Source organism: Salmo trutta, chromosome 11, assembly GCF_901001165.1.
Source record: "Salmo trutta chromosome 11, fSalTru1.1, whole genome shotgun sequence".
Taxonomy (NCBI): Eukaryota; Metazoa; Chordata; class Actinopteri; order Salmoniformes; family Salmonidae; genus Salmo; species Salmo trutta.
The window spans coordinates 9,636,625-9,658,568 of NC_042967.1; the positions used below are offsets into that span (position 1 = coordinate 9,636,625).

The 21,944-nt window shown below is 47.5% G+C and overlaps 1 protein-coding gene across 1 annotated transcript in view; it reads left to right on the forward strand.

Moving 5' to 3' along the window:
- Positions 1–21,944, forward strand: part of LOC115202195 (deoxycytidylate deaminase-like) — a 51,258-nt gene that overhangs the window by 16,248 nt on the left and 13,066 nt on the right. Inside the window, exon 4 of the mRNA XM_029766157.1 lies at positions 5,822–5,938. Coding sequence (XP_029622017.1) covers positions 5,822–5,938 — 117 coding nt within the window. The remainder of the gene's footprint in view (positions 1–5,821; positions 5,939–21,944) is intronic.

Consider the following 21,944-nt stretch of genomic DNA (forward strand, 5'->3'; position numbering starts at 1 on the left):
ACACTCAGCAAAACTATCCAGGAATAATAGAAACTCGGTCCTCAGCCCGTAACTCTGTTCTGCTCCCGACCCGGTTCATTCCTAATGCCTAATTCGTCCCCATTCTTTTCCCTACTAACACAAAGGAATAGCCATGTAATTGCTTGAGCCGATGTAGCAAAGTTAACGGCCCTCTATTTGTCTGCTGTGTCGGTCGGCTCTACAGCCTCTCTCCCACTGGGCACACTCTTGCTTTCGTTTTTGCTCTTCCTCTTTCTTTCTCCCTCAATCTCTTTTCTCTGCCTTCCCTCCCTATGCCCTCTCTCCAACTCTATCTCCCCCCTCCCTCTCTCCATTCTCCTCGGGGTTGTGGCATCTCTGGCTAGGGGCCAGGCACTCTCTCTGGTGTCCCCTGGCAGCGGAGAACAGAATCTATGTTCCAAGTGACACCCTATTCCCTACATATTGCACTACTTTTGACCAGGGCCTATAGGGAATTGGGTGCGATTTGAGACGCAGACAGAATCTAGTGGAGCTTTAGAAGTCACATGACTCGACAAGCCTGTGGGTGACTGGCTAATAGGTCGTAGGCTGCAGTGCCGCAATACTTTGTGCTGCAGTGGTTATATTAGCACATTTTGTGTTTGCCTGAGTGTGTTGACTCTGGGAGAGAGTCCGAATACCCATAGTTGCGTCCTAAATAGTAGGCCGTTTTGAGTATGCACAAAAAAATGTAAGTTTAATAGTATGCGACGTTTTGAAAATCGAGTATACTTTAAATGTCCGGATATCATACTCATGTTGGCTTTGACAACAGCTGATCAATTAGATAAGGGGATGCGCTACCGAAACCACTGAATACCGTGAAACAACGCAATGGCGCGTTCTCAGTAGGCGAAAATATGTTTTATGGTATGTGAATTTTCAAAAATCGAGACGGTTTAAATGCCAGGATGTTATACTCATCTCAGCTCTTTATCTAGTAGAATTAGATGCACACTTTTCCACAATGCATTGGAAGCGGTGGGCTGCGAATGATAGGCCCTAGTTCTCTTCAAGTAGCCAAACAACAAAACTAGGCTACTTAATTGGGAAGATGTAGAATAGCGAAGTTTCTGCGGCGGTGTTCAAATGTAGGCTAAGTAGATTTTGTTATCCTTAAAATGATTGAGTATTGCATCGTCGGCTATAACTTTGAAAACATATTTTTTTTAAAAATAAGTAAATAGTGGTTTTTGGTTTTCTCATTTGAAAAGTTTTTATTTTTCTCTTGGCCTTCTAAACCATCTTTGGATTTCTGACAATGTCGGCACCGGGGACAAGCCTTAGCAGTCATTCTGATCTCATTCCCAATGACCAGTGCTTTAGTTTACTATGTTGCTGTCCAGCGGTTCTGAATTTGCCATGCACACAAACTTTTCAACTGTTAAAATTTGATTTGATTTGATTTATTTATGTTACAGCACTTTGGTTTCACTAATAAATATGTTTAAATTGAACATATTTACCTACGGTATAGGTTGAATGTGATAGTCTGCTTATAACCATCCTGTGTAAGCCTTTAACTCCATACCTATTCCATTCAGAGTTTAGAGAAATGAATCAAATTCGAAATGAGCTATTATCAGGGTGCTTAATGTGATGCATGTCTGTTGAATTTAGAAAAATCCACCTGCACTCGGCCCCGCCCCACCTACTCAACCAGTCAGTAGCCGCCGTGGCATACTGCCCCGCCCCACCTACTCAACCAGTCAGGAGCCGCCGTGGCATACTGCCCCGCCCCACCTACTCAACCAGTCAGTAGCCGCCGTGGCATACTGCCCCGCCCCACCTACTCAACCAGTCAGGAGCCGCCGTGGCATACTGCCCCGCCCCACCTGCTCAACCAGTCAGGAGCCGCCGTGGCATACTGCCCCGCCCCACCTGCTCAACCAGTCAGGAGCCGCCGTGGCATACTGCCCCGCCCCACCTGCTCAACCAGTCAGGAGCCGCCGTGGCATACTGCCCCGCCCCACCTGCTCAACCAGTCAGGAGCCGCCGTGGCATACTGCCCCGCCCCACCTACTCAACCAGTCAGGAGCCGCCGTGGCATACTGCCCCGCCCCACCTACTCAACCAGTCAGGAGCCGCCGTGGCATACTGCCCCGCCCCACCTACTCAACCAGTCAGGAGCCGCCGTGGCATACTGCCCCGCCCCACCTACTCAACCAGTCAGGAGCCGCCGTGGCATACTGCATACTTTTTACTAAACAGATCGTGCTAAATAGTATGCGACGATGAGTACATGCATTGTATGCAGTTTAAGCATGTAGTACGCTAGTATGGGTATTCGGACACGGTGTGTGTGTGTTTTTAAAAAAAAAAATGTCGGTTGGCAGGTGGCCAATCTTGACCTCTGACCTCTCAATAGCTTCTCTAATTGGCTACAGTGGTCAGAGAGCACCTAACTGACCATCTGCCAGAACACACACACACACACACACACACACACTGACTTTGTATGTGTATAGTTTATTTGACCTAATAGCCCAAAGCCTACTACTACTGATATTACAATTGTAGCCTTGTAAAAACTTCTACAGGGCTTTATAGGTTGACAATGTATAGTCCTAACCCTTCAGTGCACTCCAGCCTATCCTCTCAATTCCAGACCCCTCCCTCTCTGGCTTCCTACAGAAACCCTATACACTATGCCGTTGGGTCACTGGCAGCCCAACATCCACATGTAATTGGCTACAGGTGTTCCAGAATATTCCATTCCAACATTCCCAGACAGACTTTACATTAGACAACATCACTGTTTCATCACAGCTTTTTCTAATGGCCACGGGAACCAGAGAATTAATCTCCTGAGTTCAGGAGAGAGGGTTCTACAGAAAATATGGAAAGTCAAACTAACTGCCCAGTTATTAATTTTTGAAGGAGTTCTTTTTGAATTCTTTGAGTTTCACCGGTAATTGAAAGCAGTTTTGAGTTGAGACCTGAAGGTAGGTGTGTGTGTGTGTGTGTGTGTGTGTGTGTGTGTGTGTGTGTGTGTGTGTGTTACCTGAAGCTTTAAGGATGTCTCCAGTTAATATGCAGAGGTTAGGGGGGGGGTTGCTTAGTTTGGAGGACAGAGAGAGAGCGAACTGCCGACAGTAAATGAGTTGGCGACTCTCCAGACAGCCTTTTTTTTACATTCAAAGGATGTAGGCCTATTTCTTCTTCCAGTCCACTTCAGAATAATTTAAAGGTTTTAGAGAAACACCCTAGTTTTTCTTGTCTAGTTTCTCCCTAACTCTCTCCAAGCTCTTTCATAAAGATACGTTTATGTTTTTGCAGATGGGAGTATATTGGGCAACATACTGTGCATAGCTGTGATGCAGATATGCCCAAGTCTTCTCGTGCTGTTAGCAAAGCTAGGTGAAGAATCCCTTATTTCCCCTAATCTATTTCTCTCCCACTCTTTCTGGCCAATGGGTCTCTCTCTCTCCCCTCTTCCTCGCTCTTACGCTCTCTGCTCTGCATCCTCTTCTCGTTAGAAAAATAGAATGAGATTGTATCTTCAAACGCAAGATTTCATTTTTCTCCTCATCCCATCCAGGGGTATCTTTAAAAGCCCTCTTAGGGTTTCCACTATCCAGGTCCTTGTGTACATTTGCTGTCCAGGTTGTAGCATGATGCTAGACACAATGTGAAGGGTTTTTTTACACAGCAATTGCTTTGTGAAACTGGGTAAAGGAAAACAAAAACCCTCGTAGAAAATGTCTAATCATCTTCAAAGGGAAATAATTGGCCATAATAAAGGCTGTAATATGCAATTACAAGGAACAGCAGTCTTCTTAGCCAAGACCACAGACACACACACACACACACACACTTTCTTAACATCCCTCTTGTTCAGAAACTCTCGCTCATGGTTACTGGGGATAATTGCCCTCTACCTGGGAAGGCCATTCTGATTTCAAGCAACTCTGCAGCTAATTGGGACAACAAAAGGCTTTTGTGAGGTCCACATTATTAGTCAATTTTAGGAGCAGTTTTAAAGGGGGGGGGGCGCTGGCTGTTGGATCACACTGCGGATCAGTGTTCATTTATGCTATTCACCAGTGGTGGTAATGGTAACTACCACTGTTCTAATAGTAACTGAGATCAGTGGTGGTAATGGTAACTACCACTGTTCTAATAGTAACTGATTCCAGTGGTGGTAATGGTAACTACCACTGTTCTAATAGTAACTGAGACCAGTGGTGGTAATGGTAACTACCACTGTTCTAATAGTAACTGAGATCAGTGGTGGTAATGGTAACTACCACTGTTCTAATAGTAACTGAGACCAGTGGTGGTAATGGTAACTACCACTGTTCTAATAGTAACTGAGACCAGTGGTGGTAATGGTAACTACCACTGTTCTAATAGTAACTGAGACCAGTGGTGGTAATGGTAACTACCACTGTTCTAATAGTAACTGAGACCAGTGGTGGTAATGGTAACTACCACTGTTCTAATAGTAACTGAGACCAGTGGTGGTAATGGTAACTACCACTGTTCTAATAGTAACTGAGACCAGTGGTGGTAATGGTAACTACCACTGTTCTAATCGTAACTGAGACCAGTGGTGGTAATGGTAACTACCACTGTTCTAATAGTAACTGAGACCAGTGGTGGTAATGGTAACTACCACTGTTCTAATAGTAACTGAGACCAGTGGTGGTAATGGTAACTACCACTGTTCTAATAGTAACTGAGACCAGTGGTGGTAATGGTAACTACCACTGTTCTAATAGTAACTGAGACCAGTGGTGGTAATGGTAACTACCACTGTTCTAATAGTAACAGACCAGTGGTGGTAATGGTAACTACCACTGTTCTAATAGTAACTGAGACCAGTGGTGGTAATGTTAACTACCACTGTTCTAATAGTAACTGAGACCAGTGGTGGTAATGGTAACTACCACTGTTCTAATAGTAACTGAGACCAGTGGTGGTAATGGTAACTACCACTGTTCTAATAGTAACTGAGACCAGTGGTGGTAATGGTAACTACCACTGTTCTAATAGTAACTGAGACCAGTGGTGGTAATGGTAACTACCACTGTTCTAATAGTAACTGAGACCAGTGGTGGTAATGGTAACTACCACTGTTCTAATAGTAACTGAGACCAGTGACTGTAACATTAAACAGTGCTCAGGATAATATCATGTTCCCCACCGAAGACATGCTGCCATGACAACTGTTTGTCACAAATTCTCCAAGTTAACCATCCCTCGGCTCTCTCTCTCTCTCCCGAATGAGTTCTGCCTGCTTGCTGTGAGCGCAGTGGACCAACGTGCATGCCGTGCCGTGCTCTGATGTTGTGCCAAAGCAAATCCGCCACAGTAGCGGGTGGCGGCGTGGTTGGCATGGGGCTAGTGGCGGGGTAATGGTAATCACACTACAGTTTGGGGGTTGGCGGGGGTCCTCTGTAATCGGCCACCGTCGCTGATGGGGGCAATTCATTTCCCGTAATTAACGCTAGGAAGGAGTCATTTTATGGCTGCCAGGGTGGAGCGGAGAGGAGGCATCTGTTCACTCTCAGTGCATCACTTTCCACTGGACAATGGGAATTAAGGCCTGTATTGAGTCTCAAAGTGGAATTGCTGAACTAGGATCAGTTTAGCCTTTTTAGATCAATGAATGAGATTATATGGACAGGGGGGGACCTGATCCTAGACCAGTGGACTTTTTTTATGTGGCTGTTGGAACTAGGAAACCTGTATCATCTGCATATTAATGTCTCTTTTGATTCACTGCCACCCCTGGTGTGTTGACCAGATTTTCACTCTCTTCCTCCCTCTCTCTTCCTCCCCCTCTCTCCTCCAGTGTGCCATGCGGAGCTGAATGCTATCATGAATAAGAACTCAGCGGACGTGAAGGGCTGTTCCATGTACGTGGCTCTGTTCCCCTGCAACGAGTGTGCCAAGCTCATCATCCAAGCAGGTGGGACCCCCCCCCCCACACACACACACATGAGACCCCTCCCTCTCCTTCACCCATCCCTCTGTTCTGTCATTTTTGTTCTCCGTTTCCAAACAGGTGAGCCTCCTCCCAACTGTTGCCCTCCCTCACAAGCGCCTTTGCTTTTCTCCACCCTTCACGTTCTTTTTCATCTCTCTCTTTGTGATACCTTTTCTCCGCTCCTTTTCATCCGTTCAGGGTCGCACACTCCTTCTCTCGTTCCGTACCTTTTGGTGTTGTCGTGTTTCTTCTCTCCGCATTCCTTTTTTAATTTCTTCCTTCGTTCATGCTCTTCCCATGATGCACTCCTCCTCCTCTCTTTCTATACCTCTCCTCTCAGGGACACACACACACTCCTCCTCCTCTCTTTCTATACCTCTCCTCTCAGGGACACACACACACTCCTCCTCCTCTCTTTCTATACCTCTCCTCTCAGGGACACACACACACACACTCCTCCTCCTCTCTTTCTATACCTCTCCTCTCAGGGACACACACACACACACTCCTCCTCCTCTCTTCTACCTCCTCCTCTCTTTCTATACCTCTCTCTCAGGGACACACACACACACTCCTCCTCCTCCTCTCTTTCTATACCTCTCCTCTCAGGGACACACACACACACACTCCTCCTCCTCTCTTTCTATACCTCTCCTCTCAGGGACACACACACACACACTCCTCCTCCTCTCTTTCTATACCTCTCCTCTCAGGGACACACACACACACACTCCTCCTCCTCTCTTTCTATACCTCTCCTCTCAGGGACACACACACACACACTCCTCCTCCTCTCTTTCTATACCTCTCCTCTCAGGGACACACACACACACACTCCTCCTCCTCTCTTTCTATACCTCTCCTCTCAGGGACACACACACACACACTCCTCCTCCTCTCTTTCTATACCTCTCCTCTCAGGGACACACACACACACACTCCTCCTCCTCTCTTTCTATACCTCTCCTCTTAGGGACACACACACACACACTCCTCCTCCTCTCTTTCTATACCTCTCCTCTCAGGGACACACACACACACACTCCTCCTCCTCTCTTTCTATACCTCTCCTCTCAGGGACACACACACACACACTCCTCCTCCTCTCTTTCTATACCTCTCCTCTCAGGGACACACACACACACACTCCTCCTCCTCTCTTTCTATACCTCTCCTCTCAGGGACACACACACACACACTCCTCCTCCTCTCTTTCTATACCTCTCCTCTCAGGGACACACACACACACTCCTCCTCCTCTCTTTCTATACCTCTCCTCTCAGGGACACACACACACACACACACACTCCTCCTCCTCTCTTTCTATACCTCTCCTCTCAGGGACACACACACACACACACACTCCTCCTCCTCTCTTTCTATACCTCTCCTCTCAGGGACACACACACACACACCCCTCCTCCTCTCTTTCTATACCTCTCCTCTCAGGGACACACACACACACACACTCCTCCTCCTCTCTTTCTATACCTCTCCTCTCAGGGACACACACACACACACTCCTCCTCCTCTCTTTCTATACCTCTCCTCTCAGGGACACACACACACACACTCCTCCTCCTCTCTTTCTATACCTCTCCTCTCAGGGACACACACACACACACTCCTCCTCCTCTCTTTCTATACCTCTCCTCTCAGGGACACACACACACACACTCCTCCTCCTCTCTTTCTATACCTCTCCTCTCAGGGACACACACACACACACTCCTCCTCCTCTCTTTCTATACCTCTCCTCTCAGGGACACACACACACACACACTCCTCCTCCTCTCTTTCTATACCTCTCCTCTCAGGGACACACACACACACACACACTCCTCCTCCCATCTTTCTATACCTCTCCTCTCAGGGACACACACACACACACTCCTCCTCCTCTCTTTCTATACCTCTCCTCTCAGGGACACACACACACACACACTCCTCCTCCTCTCTTTCTATACCTCTCCTCTCAGGGACACACACACACACACTCCTCCTCCTCTCTTTCTATACCTCTCCTCTCAGGGACACACACACACACACTCCTCCTCCTCTCTTTCTATACCTCTCCTCTCAGGGACACACACACACTCCTCCTCCTCTCTTTCTATACCTCTCCTCTCAGGGACACACACACACTCCTCCCTCTCGTCCTTGACTCAGCTATTCACAGCGAGACACCTCTCCTCCTCTTCCACTAAACACATCCTCTTTCCATCTTTTCTCCCTCTATACATCCCGGTTGACAACCACAATGTATAGCAGTTTAGCTTCCCTCACATTGTGTTTAGCCTAAGTGCCATACAGTATTCACTCTGTGCAGTATCAGTTATTCAGGTATTAGACTAACGCCTACGTGATTAGCTTTGATGGATGGGCAGACCACACGGCAACCCACTACAACCACGCAGGTAGGAGATATCTGCTCGTCTTCCCTTTTGATTTAGCTTCCTGCTGTACTGGCGTTTGTTTACCAAATGGCAGTAACATATATATATATATTTGTTAATACTAATTCAACTGCGGCGATTGCGCCCAGGAGCAAATCTCAACAGATTCTCAGCAGAGTGTGTTGGGTGCGTTTTGTTGGGTGCAACCCGTACCCCTACCCCTCCGCTCCCCCCCACCTACGATAGAAAACAGGATTATTATACTCCGCAACCTCTGCCTTTTTCAAACATAGCAACACGAACAGCAAGCACAGCTTCCCCCCCTCTTTCTATCCTTCTCTTTCTCCTTCGCTCCCTCTCTACCGCTTTCTGCCCTCGCTCGAAAAACTTTCCTTCCCCCGTTATCTTCCCACAACCCCCTGCTGTTGCTCCTTAGGCAAGAGGCCCTCCTGGAGCTGCATACCGAAGTGAGACACACACAGGCACACACACACTCAACTCCTACACACACACACACACACACAGAGCTATATATACTGACATGTATGCAGGCATGCATACACACACTCATAGTTCCGACACACTCCTACACACACTATTTTGCTCTGATCACAAGCGGGGCTTGCCAGGCCCTCTTCTCTCCCCGGCACAGTGGGGTGTAAGCTCCATCTCCAGGCTCCTACTTCATTAAGGAGGGGGTTTATACACACAGACACACACACTTCTCGTTCACCTGCACCTTCAAGAGGAGAGTAGGAAACTGAACAGCAACAAGCCAGCCTAATTTGTGATGCAGTTTCAACCTGGCTCGTCAAACGCTTAGCAACAACTGCCGTGTTTCACAAAGGTGGCGTGTGACGACTGTTCACTCCGCCCCGCCACTAGAAAAAGCTCTCTTTTATTCCCCCTCTGCTTCTGTCTTACTAATTCTCTTTTTCTTTCCCTTTTTCTCCCCCGACTCGCTCTCTCTCTCCCTCCTATCTATCCGTCTCACTGTCATAACAGCATGAGGAGAATCAGAGGGTTTAACAATAGATGTATTTAGATGTGTTTGCTATTTACCGTGAAACGTGTCAGTCAATCCGATAGGCCTACGGAAGGCAGTTGGGCTCAATTCCACAACGCTCCTTAGCGCTGCACCTGTTCGTCTGGTTTTAATCGCTCATTCTAGAAATGGACTTATTTCCATTCAGCCTTGATTACAACTTCTACATTTGTGGGGTCGTTGGGTCGTTTGTGTGTTTAATAAATGCGCCTCGCGTACCGGTCGAACAGAACGGCTCAGCTCTCTAAGAACGAGAAGGGATCCTCGGAGTCCTTTTTTTTAAGTAACGCTTGCGAGGCCTTGAACGTTAGCCTCTGGGCCCCTCAACGTGTGTGCGCGCGCGCCTTGAACGAAACCCTCTTGGCCTCTCAATACACAGGCGCTTCAGATGAGAGATGGAGGGAGAAAGAGTACTCTTCTGGCTTTAGGGGGCACTGTGGTCTTATCATTCTCACCGCTCCCCCCTTCCTTTCCTCTCGGTCTCCAGCAGGCCACCCATTCAATCAACGTTTCAACAAATCTCTCAGTTGACTTTTATTTTTGGACTGGAGTTCAAAGGAGTTGCGCTGCTTCTCAGTAACCATGTGGAGCCACCCAGAACTCACTCTCTCTCCCTCCAATATCTTTCCACCTTTTTATCGTTCGCTTTTCTTTTCTATTTCAATCATTCTGTTTTTCTCCAATTTTCACTGGCACTCTTTTATTCACCCAATTACTTTGACTCACTCCTCTCTCCTCCTTTCTTCCCCTTCACCCTCTCTCTCCACCCCTCCTCTCTCCCACGCTGGCAGTGCTGTGGTCCGGCCTGACTCCCGCGCTGGCAGTGCTGTGGTCCGGCCTGACTCCCACGCTGGCAGTGCTGTGGTCCGTCCTGACTCCCGCGCTGGCAGTGCTGTGGTCCGTCCTGACTCCCGCGCTGGCAGTGCTGTGGTCCGGCCTGACTCCCACGCTGGCAGTGCTGTGGTCCGTCCTGACTCCCACGCTGGCAGTGCTGTGGTCCGTCCTGACTCCCGCGCTGGCAGTGCTGTGGTCTGGCCTGACTCCCGCGCTGGCAGTGCTGTGGTCCGGCCTAACTCCCGCGCTGGCAGTGCTGTGGTCCGTCCTGACTCCCGCGCTGGCAGTGCTGTGGTCCGGCCTGACTCCCGCGCTGGCAGTGCTGTGGTCCGGCCTGACTCCCGCGCTGGCAGTGCTGTGGTCCGGCCTGACTCCCGCGCTGGCAGTGCTGTGGTCCGGCCTGACTCCCGCGCTGGCAGTGCTGTGGTCCGGCCTGACTCCCGCGCTGGCAGTGCTGTGGTCCGTCCTGACTCCCTCGCTGGCAGTGCTGTGGTCCGTCCTGACTCCCGCGCTGGCAGTGCTGTGGTCCGGCCTGACTCCCGTGCTGGCAGTGCTGTGGTCCGGCCTGACTCCCGCGCTGGCAGTGCTGTGGTCCGTCCTGACTCCCGCGCTGGCAGTGCTGTGGTCTGGCCTGACTCCCGCGCTGGCAGTGCTGTGGTCCGGCCTGACTCCCGCGCTGGCAGTGCTGTGGTCCGGCCTGACTCCCGCGCTGGCAGTGCTGTGGTCCGGCCTGACTCCCGCGCTGGCAGTGCTGTGGTCCGGCCTGACTCCCGCGCTGGCAGTGCTGTGGTCTGGCCTGACTCCCGCGCTGGCAGTGCTGTGGTCCGGCCTGACTCCCGCGCTGGCAGTGCTGTGGTCTGGCCTGACTCCCGCGCTGGCAGTGCTGTGGTCCGGCCTGACTCCCGCGCTGGCAGTGCTGTGGTCCGGCCTGACTCCCGCGCTGGCAGTGCTGTGGTCCGGCCTGACTCCCGCGCTGGCAGTGCTGTGGTCCGGCCTGACTCCCGCGCTGGCAGTGCTGTGGTCCATCCTGACTCCCACGCTGGCAGTGCTGTGGTCCGGCCTGACTCCCACGCAGGCAGTATTGTTATGTCTTTAATACTGAGAGCTGTGTTACATCATCTGTCTCCTCAATCCTCAGCTCAGTCATGCGTTGGTGCATTTAGCTTTAACGCCTCAGTATGGATTTTAAATTGAGGAATCATTATCCATTTTAAGAAAATGAAGAATATTTGTGTTGACAAGCGGGCGGCACTGTCCTAACACCTAGCAGGTTATCCGTCCTCTGAGTCTACATAGCTAATTCACTGGTTGCCCCTCTTCACCCCTCTCCTCCCAGCAGCCTCGCTCCCATTGTATTCCCATTACCTAATCTGGAGGCCTTTTGTTGCTTTCCTAATCCCATTGGAATGCTCCTCCATAGTGTCTCCCTCTCCTGTTTATCACTGGCCTATTACAAGACCTGTAAGTCACTTGAAATAAAAAAAATCGAATAACATTTTATTTGCCAAATACAACTGTTGTAGACTTAACTGTGAAATTCTTGCTTACAACTCCTCACAGCAATGCAGAGTTTAAAAATAAAATGGTAACGAGGAATAAAATGCACAAGAATGGAGCTATATACAGTTGGAAGTTTACATAGACCTTAGCCAAATACATTTAAACTCAGTTTTTCACAATTCCTGACATTTTAATCCTAGTAAATATTCCCTGTCTTAGGTCAGTTAGGATCACCACTTTATTTTAAGAATGTGAAATGTCAGAATAATAGTAGAGAATTATTTCTTTCAGCTTTTATTTCTTTCATCACATTCCCAGTGGGTCAGAAGTTTACATACACTCAATTAGTATTTGCTAGCATTGCCTTGAAATTGTTTAACCTGGGTCAAACGTTTCGGGTAGCCTTCCACAAGCTTCCCACAATAAGTTGGGTGAATTTTGGCCCATTCCTCCTAACAGAGCTGGTGTAACTGAGTCAGGTATGTAGGCATCCTTGCTCGCACACACTTTTTTCAGTTCTGCCCAAAAATGTTCTATAGGACTGAGGTCAGGGCTTTGTGATGGCCACTCCAATACCTTGACTTTGTTGTCCTTAAGCCATTTTGCCACAACTTTGGAAGTATGCTTGGGGTCATTGTCCATTTGGAAGACCTATTTGCGACCAAGCTTTAACTTCCTGACTGATGTCTTGAGATGTTGCTTCAATATATCCACAATTTTCCATCCTCAAGATGCCATCTATTTTGTGAGGTGCACCAGTCCCTCCTGCAGAAAAGCACCCCCACAACCTGATGCTGCCACCTCCGTGCTTCATGGTTGGGATGGTGTTCTTCAGCTTGCAAGCATCTCACTTTTTTCCTCCGACAATAACGAGGGTCATTATGGCCAAACAGTTCTATTTTTGTTTCATCAGACCAGAGGACATTTCTCCAAAAAGTACGATCTTTGTCCCCATGTGCAGTTGCAAACCGTAGTCTGGCTTTTTTATGTCGGTTTTGGAGCAGTGGCTTCTTCCTTGCTGACTCGTTTTACTGTGGATATAGATACTTTTGTACCTGTTTCCTCCAGCGTCTTCACAAGGTCCTTTGCTGCTGTTCTGGGATTGATTTGCACTTTCGCACCAAAGTACGTTCATCTCTAGGAGACAGAACGTGTCTCCTTCCTGAGCGGTATGACGGCTGCGTGGTCCCATGGTGTTTATACTTGTGTACTATTGTTTGTACAGATGAACGTGGTACCTTCAGGCGTTTGGAAATTGATCCCAAGGATGAACCAGACTTGTGGAGGTCTACATTTTATTTTCTGAGGTCTTGGCTTTTGGGACTTTCCCATGATGTCAAGCAAAGAGGCACTGAGTTTGAAGGTAGGCCTTGAAATACATCCACAGGTACACCTCCAATCGACTCAAATGATATCAATTAGCCTATCAGAAGCTTCTAAAGCCATGACATAATTTTCTGGAATTCTCCAAGCTGTTTAAAGGCACAGTCAACTTAGTGTATGTAAACTTCTGACCCACTGGCATTGTGATACAGTGAATTATAAGTGAAATAATCTGTCTGTAAACAATTGTTGTCATGCACAAAGTAGATGTCCTAACCGACTTGTCAAAAGTAGTTTGTTAACAAGAAATTTGTGGAGTGGTTGAAAAACGAGTTTTAATGACTCCAACCTAAGTGTATGTAAACTTCCGCTTTCAACTGCACAGGGAGTACCAGTACCAGATCAATGTGGAGAGGTAGGAGGTATGAGGTAGATACACTATATATACACCCCTTCAAAATTGTGGCCACCCCTTCAAAATGACTGGATTTGGCTGTTGATGACAGGTGTATAAAATCGAGAGACACAGCCATGCAATCTCCACAGCCAAACATACTGAAGAGCTCAGTGACTTTCAACGTGGCAAGTCAGTTTGTTAAATTTCTGCCCTGGTAGAGCTGCCCCAGTCAACTGTAAGTGCTGTTATTGTGAAGTGGAAATGTCTAGGAGCAACAACGGCTCAGCCGCAAAGTGGTAGGCCACACAAGCTCACAGAACGGGACCGGCGAGTGCTGAAGCTCGTAGCGCGTAAATATCGTCTATCCTCAGTTGCAACACTCACTACAGAGTTCCAAACTGCCTCTGGAAGCAACCTCCGCACAAGAACTGTTTTGTCAAGAGCTTAATGAAATAGGCTTGTGTGCAGCTGCTCGGCCATGGAAACCCAAGATCACCATGCGTTGGCTGGAGTGGTGTAAAGCTCGATGCTGTTGGACTCTGGAGCAATGGAAACGCGTTCTCTGGAGTGATGAATCTCGCTTCACCATCTGTCAGTCTGACGGACAAATCTGGGTTTGGGGGATGCCAGGAGAACGCTACCTGCCCAAATGCAGTGCCAACTGTTACGTTTGGTGGAGGAGGAATAATGGTCTGGGGCTGTTTTTCATGGTTCGGGCTAGGCCCCTTAGTTCTATTGAAGGGAAATCTAAACGCTACAGCATAGACATTCTGTGCTTCCAACTTTGTGGCAACATTTTGATGAAGGCTCTTTCCTGTTTCAGCATGACAATGTCCCCGTACACAACGTGAGGTCCATACAGAAATGGTTTGTCGAGGTCGGTGTGGAAGAACTTGACTGGCCTGCACAGAGCCCTGACCTAAACCCCATCAACCAGCTTTGGGATGAATTGGAACGCCGACTGTGAGCCACACTTAATCGCCCAACATCAGTACCTGAACTCACTAATGCTTGTTTCTTAACGGAAGCAAGTTCCTGCTTCAATGTTCCAACATCTAGTGGAAAGCCTTCCCAGAAGAGTTGAGACTGTTATAGCAGCAAACCGGGACCAACACCATATTTATGCCCATGATTTTGGAATGAAATGTTTGATGAGCAAGTGTCCACACATTTTTGGTCATGTAGTGTATATACATTAAGGCAGGGTGAAGTGACTAGGAATCAGGATAAATAATAATAAAATAAAGGACAGAGTAGCAGTAGCTTTCCACTAGATGTTTATGTATTTTGACAGAATGTTTGTGTGCGCGTATGTAGTTAATGTGTGTGGGAGTGTCAGTGTAGTGTGTGTATACACTGTTCTCTCCATGACAAAGACTGACCAGGTGAAAGCTACAATCACTTATTGATGTCACTTGTTAAATCCACTCAGTGTAGATGAAAGGTAGGAGTCTGGTTAAAGAATGATTTTTAAGCCTTGAGACAATTGAGATGTACCATTCGGGGGGTGAATGAACAAGACAAAAGATTTAAGTGCCTTTTGAATGGGGTAAAGTAGTAGGTGCCAGGCGCACCGTTTGAGTGTGCCAAGATCTGCAATGCTGTTGGGTTTTTCACACTCAACAGTTTCATGTGTGTATCAAGAAGGGTCCACCATCCAAATCTGCTTCCCACAACTTGACAACTGTGGGAAGCATTGGAGTCAACATGGGCCAGCATCCCTGTGGAACACTTTCGACACCTTGTAGAGTCCATGCCCAGAAGAATTTAGGCTGTTCTGAGGGCAAAAGGGGTGCAACTCAATATTAAGGTGTTCCTAATGTTTTGTACACTCAGTGTATAGTCTAGTGAGTGTGCATAGGGCCATTGGAAGATAGTTCAGGTACCATTAATTCACTATTTAGCAGTCTTATGGCTTGTGGGTAGAAGATTTGTTGGAGCCTGTACTGTTTGCCGGACAGTAGCAGAGTGAACAGTCTATGGCTTGGGTGGCTGGAGTCTTGGCAATTTTTGGGGCCTTCCTCTGACGCCGCCTGATATAGAGGTCCTGAATTGCAGGAAGCTTGGCCCAAGTGATGTACTGGGCTGTCCGCACCACCCTCTGTAGCACTTTGCTGTCAAGGGCGGTGCATTTGCCATACCAAGCGGTGATGCTGCTTGTCAAAATGCTCTCGATGGTTCAGCTGTAGAACTTTGAGGAGCCGAGGGCCCATGAAAAATCTTTCCAGCCTCCTGAGGTGGAAGAGGCGCTGCCGTGCCCTCTTCACGGGTATGTGTGGACCATGTTAGGTCCTTAGTGATGTGGACGCCAAGGAACTTGAAGCTCTCGACCCGCGCCACAACAGCCCTGTCGATGTGGATGGGGGCGTGCACTCCCTTGTTTCCCCTATTGTCTCAACCAGCTCCTTGGTCTTATTGACGTTGAGGGAGAGGTTGTTGTCCTGGCACCACACTGCTAAGTCTCTGACCACCTCCCTGTAGGCTGACTCATTTCCGTCCGTGATCAGGCCTACCACTGTCGTGTCGTGCACTGCCACGCAGTCGTGGGTGAACAGGGAGTACTGAGCAAACACCCCTGAGGGGCCCCCGTGTTGAGGGTCAACGTGGCGGAGGTGTTGTTGCCTACCCTCACCACAGGGCCCGTCAGGAAGTCCAGGATCCAGTTGCAGAGGGAGGGGTTCAGTCCCAGTGTCCCTAGCTTGGAGGGGACTATGTATCCTCAAAGTTATTTCCCTTCTTGTCCAGAAATTGCATCATCTGTGGATCTGTTGGGGCAGTATGCTAATTCTAGTGGGTTTAGGGTGTCTAGGATGATGGTGTTGATTTGGGTCATGACTACAGGGCGATAGTTATTTAGGCAGGTTACCTCGGAGCTCTTGGGAACAGGGATAATGGTAGTCATCTTGAAACATGTTGGATTACAGACTGGGACAAGGAGAGAAAATGTATGTGAAGACACTTGCCAGCTTGTCTGCGCATGCTTTGTGACCACGGCCTGGTATTCCGTCTGACCCGGCGACCTTGTGAACGTTTTGCTCACATCGTTCACAAAGGGCGAGCTCACACAGTAATCCGGAAAAACATGGGCTTTCACGCAAGGCACAGTGTTATATTCCTCAACGCGAGCATAAAAGGCATGTAGCTCGTTTGACGAACATCAGAGACGGTATAATAGGATTCCACCTTCCTATATTGTCCTTTTGCATGTTTGATGTCTTGTCAGAGGTCATAGCGGGCTTTCTTATATGTGTCCATGTCCTGTTCCTTGTAAGCAATAGCTCTAGCCTTTAGCCCAGCTCTAATATTTCCTGTAATACATGGTTTTTGGTTTGTATACGTTCTTATAGTCACTGTGGGGATTACATTATCTATGCACTTATTGATGAACCCTGTGACTTTTGTGGTAAACTCCTCAATGCTATCAGATCAATCCCGGAACATATCCCAGTCTGTACTAGCAAACAGTCTTGTAGCCTCGCGTCTGCTTTATCCAACCACATCCGTATTGAGTGCGTCACTGTACTTCCTGTTTGAGCTTTTGTTTGTAAGCAGGAGAATGGAGTCATGGTCAGATTTTCGAAAGGTGGACGAGGGAGGGCCTTGTGTACGTTTCTGTGGGTAGTTTTAGCGCCCCTAGTGGCGCAGGAGACGTCTTGGTAGAAGTGTGGTAGAACAGTTTCAAGTCTCCCAACGTTAGTCTCCGCCCACCAGAAATGCTTCTTCTGGGTGAGCAGTTTTTGTTTATGGCCCCATACAGTTTGAGTGCCAGAAGGGATGTAGACAGCTGTGATAATTACAAATTAGAACTCTCTTGGTAGGTAAAAGGGTCTGCAGCTTATACAATATACAATATACAACAATATACCAGGTGAGCAAAAGCTAGAGATTTCCTTCACACTTGAAGCAGGAGAACCAGTTACTTTTGAAAAAACAATCCACCTCCTTTCGACTTCCCGACGCTGCCGTCCGATCCTGCCGCTGCATGGAGAATCCACAGTGTACTACGTGCATAGCGTCATCATTCAGCCACGTTTCAGTAAGACATATGTTACAGCTTTTCAAGTCTCTCTGATAGGAGACTCTCGAACGAAGCTCATCCATGTTATTCTCAAGTGATTTGCAAATCGAACGGAAGGGAGCGCCGTTCGGTTTTCACTTCGCCTCAATTTCACCAGGACTCCACCTCGCCTCCCACGTCTATGCCTGCAGCGTTTTGGTAGCCCATGGTAGGCCATGGAACAAAGGAATAGGGTTCGGTATGAACAGTGGAACAGCTGAGTCGGAGTTGAAGTCAAAATCTAGGTTAGTAGCTGTCGATCTGATGTCCAGAAGTGCTTCGGCGGTCATCTGTGACAATAATATGAGCTTTCTGTACATAAAAAGTAAAGATAATCACGGTACAAGTCACTATGTTGGAACTCGTAAGATGATGCCCATCCTTCCACTTAGCCATATCGAGAGGCCGCTTTCTTCCTCACTTCGGATTTCCCTTGCCTTCTCTCTCTCTCCTCTTTCTCATTTGGTCTCTCGACTGCCACTTATTAGGCCGCCCTCTCTCCTCCTTTTTTCTTTTACTTTCCTTGCCTGATATTCCTCTCTTTTCCTTGCTCTCTCCTTCACTCCCTCTTTTCTTTCCGTAGCTGGTCAAAAGGATGCGTAAAACATGGATTTATGGGAGCCTCCTCAGTCTATTGGGCTTGGACTGACTCCCCAGCGCCTGCCTGCCATCCTTCTCTGCCATCTTGTCACTTTGGGCTGACGCTGACGAGGGGTCGAGCATGTCTGTCACAGGCACACGCTCTCAGGCATTCACCCGCACACACACACTCTCTCACAGTGTCTGTCACCAACTACCACTCTCGCAGAGAGTGGGCTAATTTGAAATGTTCCAAAGTTTTAGTCTGGTCCCAAATGGCTAGCTACCCTACCCTCCTCCCTCTCTTCTGAATTACTTAAGCTGCCCTCCCGTCCACTTAAGTCACTGTTGTGAAACGTTCCAGAATGTTGCGTTTTTTACAACTCAAACTACCTCTGGTTCCAACTAGAGTTTTCCATCCCATTCATGACTGGTCGCTAGTATTCCGGTGTTACTGGTTAGTTACATAACAACAATGTCCAATAACATTTGATTAGTCACATGCGCCGAATATTACGGGTCTAGACTTTACAATGAAATACTTGTTTACAAGCCCTTCCCAACAATGCAGAGTTAAAAAATAAGTCTTTTAAAGCTGTCATCAAGGCAAAAGGTGGCTACTTTGAAGAATCTCTAATATAAAATATATTTTGATTTGTTTAACACATTTTTTGTTTTTTGGTATATATATACATATATATATATACATTTTTGGTATATATATATATATATACACACACACACACTACCGTTCAAAAGTTTGGGGTAACTTAGAAATGTCCTTGTCCATTAAAATAACATAAAATTAATCAGGAATACAGTGTAGACATTGTTAATGTTGCTGGCCTTCTAGGCAGAGTTCCTCTGTCCAGTGACTGTGTTTTTTTGCCCATCTTAATCTTTTCTTTTTATTGGCAAGTCTGAGATATGGCTTTTTCTTTGCAACTCTGCCTAGAAAGCCAGCATCCTGGAGTTGCCTCTTCACTGTTGACGTTTAGACTAGTGTTTTGCAGGTACCATTTAATGAAGCTGCCAGTTGAGGACTTGTGAGGCGTCTGTTTCTCAAACTAGACACGCTGTCCTCTTGCGCAGTTGTGCACCGGGGCCTCTCACTCCTCTTTCTAGTCTGGTTAGAGCCAGTTTGCGCTGTTCTGTGAAGGGAGTAGTACACAGCGTTGTACGAGATCTTCAGTTTCTTGGCAATTTCTCGCATGGAATAGCCTTCATTTCTCAGAACAAGAATAGACTGACGAGTTTCAGAAGAAAGTACTCTGTTTCTGGCCATTTTGAGCCTGTAATCAAACCCATAAATGCTGATGCTCCAGATACTCAACCAGTCTAAAGAAAGCCAGTTTTATTGCTTCTTTAATCAGGACAACAGTTTTCAGCTGTGCTAACATAATTGCAAAAGGGTTTTCTAATGATTAATTAGCCTTTTAAAATGATACACTTGGATTAGCTAACACAACGTGCCACTGGAACACAGGAGTGATGGTTGCTGATAATGGGCCTCTGTACGCCTATGTAGATATTCCATTAAAAATCTGCCGTTTCCAGCTACAATAGTCATTAACAATGTCTGCACTGTATTTTTGATCAGTTTTATGTTATTTTAATGGACAAAAAATGTGCTTTTCTTTCAAAAACAAGGACATTTCTAAGTGACCCCAAACTTTTGAACGTGTGTGTGTGTGTGAGAGAGTGAGATATATGTATATACACATACATATCTACACAAACATGCATAAATACACATATATACACGCACATGCATATATACATGCACATGCATATATACACATAAACATACATACATAGATAAACTCAGCAAAAAAAGAAACGTCCTCTCACTGTCAACTACGTTTATTTTCAGCAAACTTAACATGTGTAAATATTTCTATGAACATAACAAGATTCAACAACTGAGACAAACTGAACAAGTTCCACAGACATGTGACTAACAGAATTGGAATAATGTGTCCCTGAACAAAGGGGGGTCAAAAGTAACAGTCAGTATCTGGTGTGGCCACCAGCTGCATTAAGTACTGCAGTGCATCATCTCCTCATGGACTGCACCAGATATCCCAGTTCTTGCTGTGAGATGTTACCCCACTCTTCCACCAAGGCACCTGCAAGTTCCCGGACATTTCTGGGGCGGGAATGGCCCTAGCCCTCCGATCCAACAGGTCCCAGACGTGTTCAGTGGGATTGAGATCCGGGCTCTTCGCTGGCCATGGCAGAACACTGACACTCCTGTCTTGCAGGAAATCACGCACAGAACAAGCAGTATGGCTGGTGGCATCGTCATGCTGGAGGGTCATGTCAGGATGAGCCTGCAGGAAGGGTATCACATGAGGGAGGAGGATGTCTTCCATGTAATGCACAGTGTTGAGATTGTCTGCAATGACAACAAGCTCAGTCCAATGATGCTGTGACACACTGCCCCAGACCATGACAGACGCTCCACCGCCAAATTGATCCCGCTCCAGAGCACAGGCCTCGGTGTAATGCTCATTCCTTCGACAATAAACGCGAATCCGACCATCACCCCTGGTGAGACAAAACCGTGACTCGTCAGTGAAGAGCAATTTTTGCCAGTCATGTCTGGTCCAGCGACGGTGAGTCCAGGCGACGTTGTTGCCGGTGATGTCTGGTGAGGACCTGCCTTAAAACAGGCCTACAAGCCCTCAGTCCAGCCTCAGCCTATTGCGGACAGTCTGAGCACTGCTGAAGGGATTGTGCGTTCCTGGTGTAACTCGGGCAGTTGTTGCCATCCTGTACCTGTCCCGCAGGTGTGATGTTCGGATGTTCCGATCCTGTGCAGGTGTTGTTACACGTGGCCTGCCACCGCGAGGACGATCAGCTGTCCGTCCTGTCTCCCTGTAGCGCTGTCTTAGGCGTCTCACAGTACAGACATTGCAATTTATTGCCCTGGTCACATCTGCAGTCCTCATGCCTCTTTGCAGCATGCCTAAGGCACGTTCACGCAGATGAGCAGGGACCCTGGGCATCTTTCTTTTGGTGTTTTTCAGAGTCAGTAGAAAGGCCTCTTTGGTGTTCTAAGTTTTCATAACTGTGACCTTAATTGCCTACCGTCTGTAAGCTGTTAGTGTCTTAACGACTATTCCACAGGTGCATGTTCATTAAATGTTTATGGTTCATTAAATGTTTATGGTTCATTGAACAAGCATGGGAAACAGTGTTTAAACCCTTTACAATGATCTGTGAAGTTATTTAGATTTTTACGAATTATCTTTGAAAGCCAGGGTCCTGAAAAAGGGACGTTTCTTTTTTTGCAGAGTTTACATACCGTAATTTCCGGACTATTGAGCGCACCTGAATATAAGCCGCACCCACTGAATTTAAAAAAAAATATTATTTTGAACATAAATAAGCCGCACATGTCTATAAGCCGCAGGTGCCTACCGGTACATTGAAACAAATTAACTTTACACATGCTTTAACAAAACACGGCTTGTAACAAAAATAAATAGGCTTTAACAAAACAGCCTCTAACCCTAGGAAGCTCTTTGCTACCTTCTCCTCCCTCCTGAATCCTCCTCCCCCTCCCCCCCTCCTCCCTCTCTGCGGATGACTTCGTCAACCATTTTGAAAAGAAGGTTGACGATATCCGATCCTCGTTTGCTAAGTCAAACGACACCGCTGGTCCTGCTCACACTGCCCTACCCTGTGCTTTGACCTCTTTCTCCCCTCTCTCTCCAGATGAAATCTCGCGTCTTGTGACGGCCGGCCACCCAACAACCTGCCCACTTGTCCCTATCCCCTCCTCTCTTCTCCAGACCATTTCCGGAGACCTTCTCACCTAGCTCATCAACTCATCCTTGACCGCTGGCTAC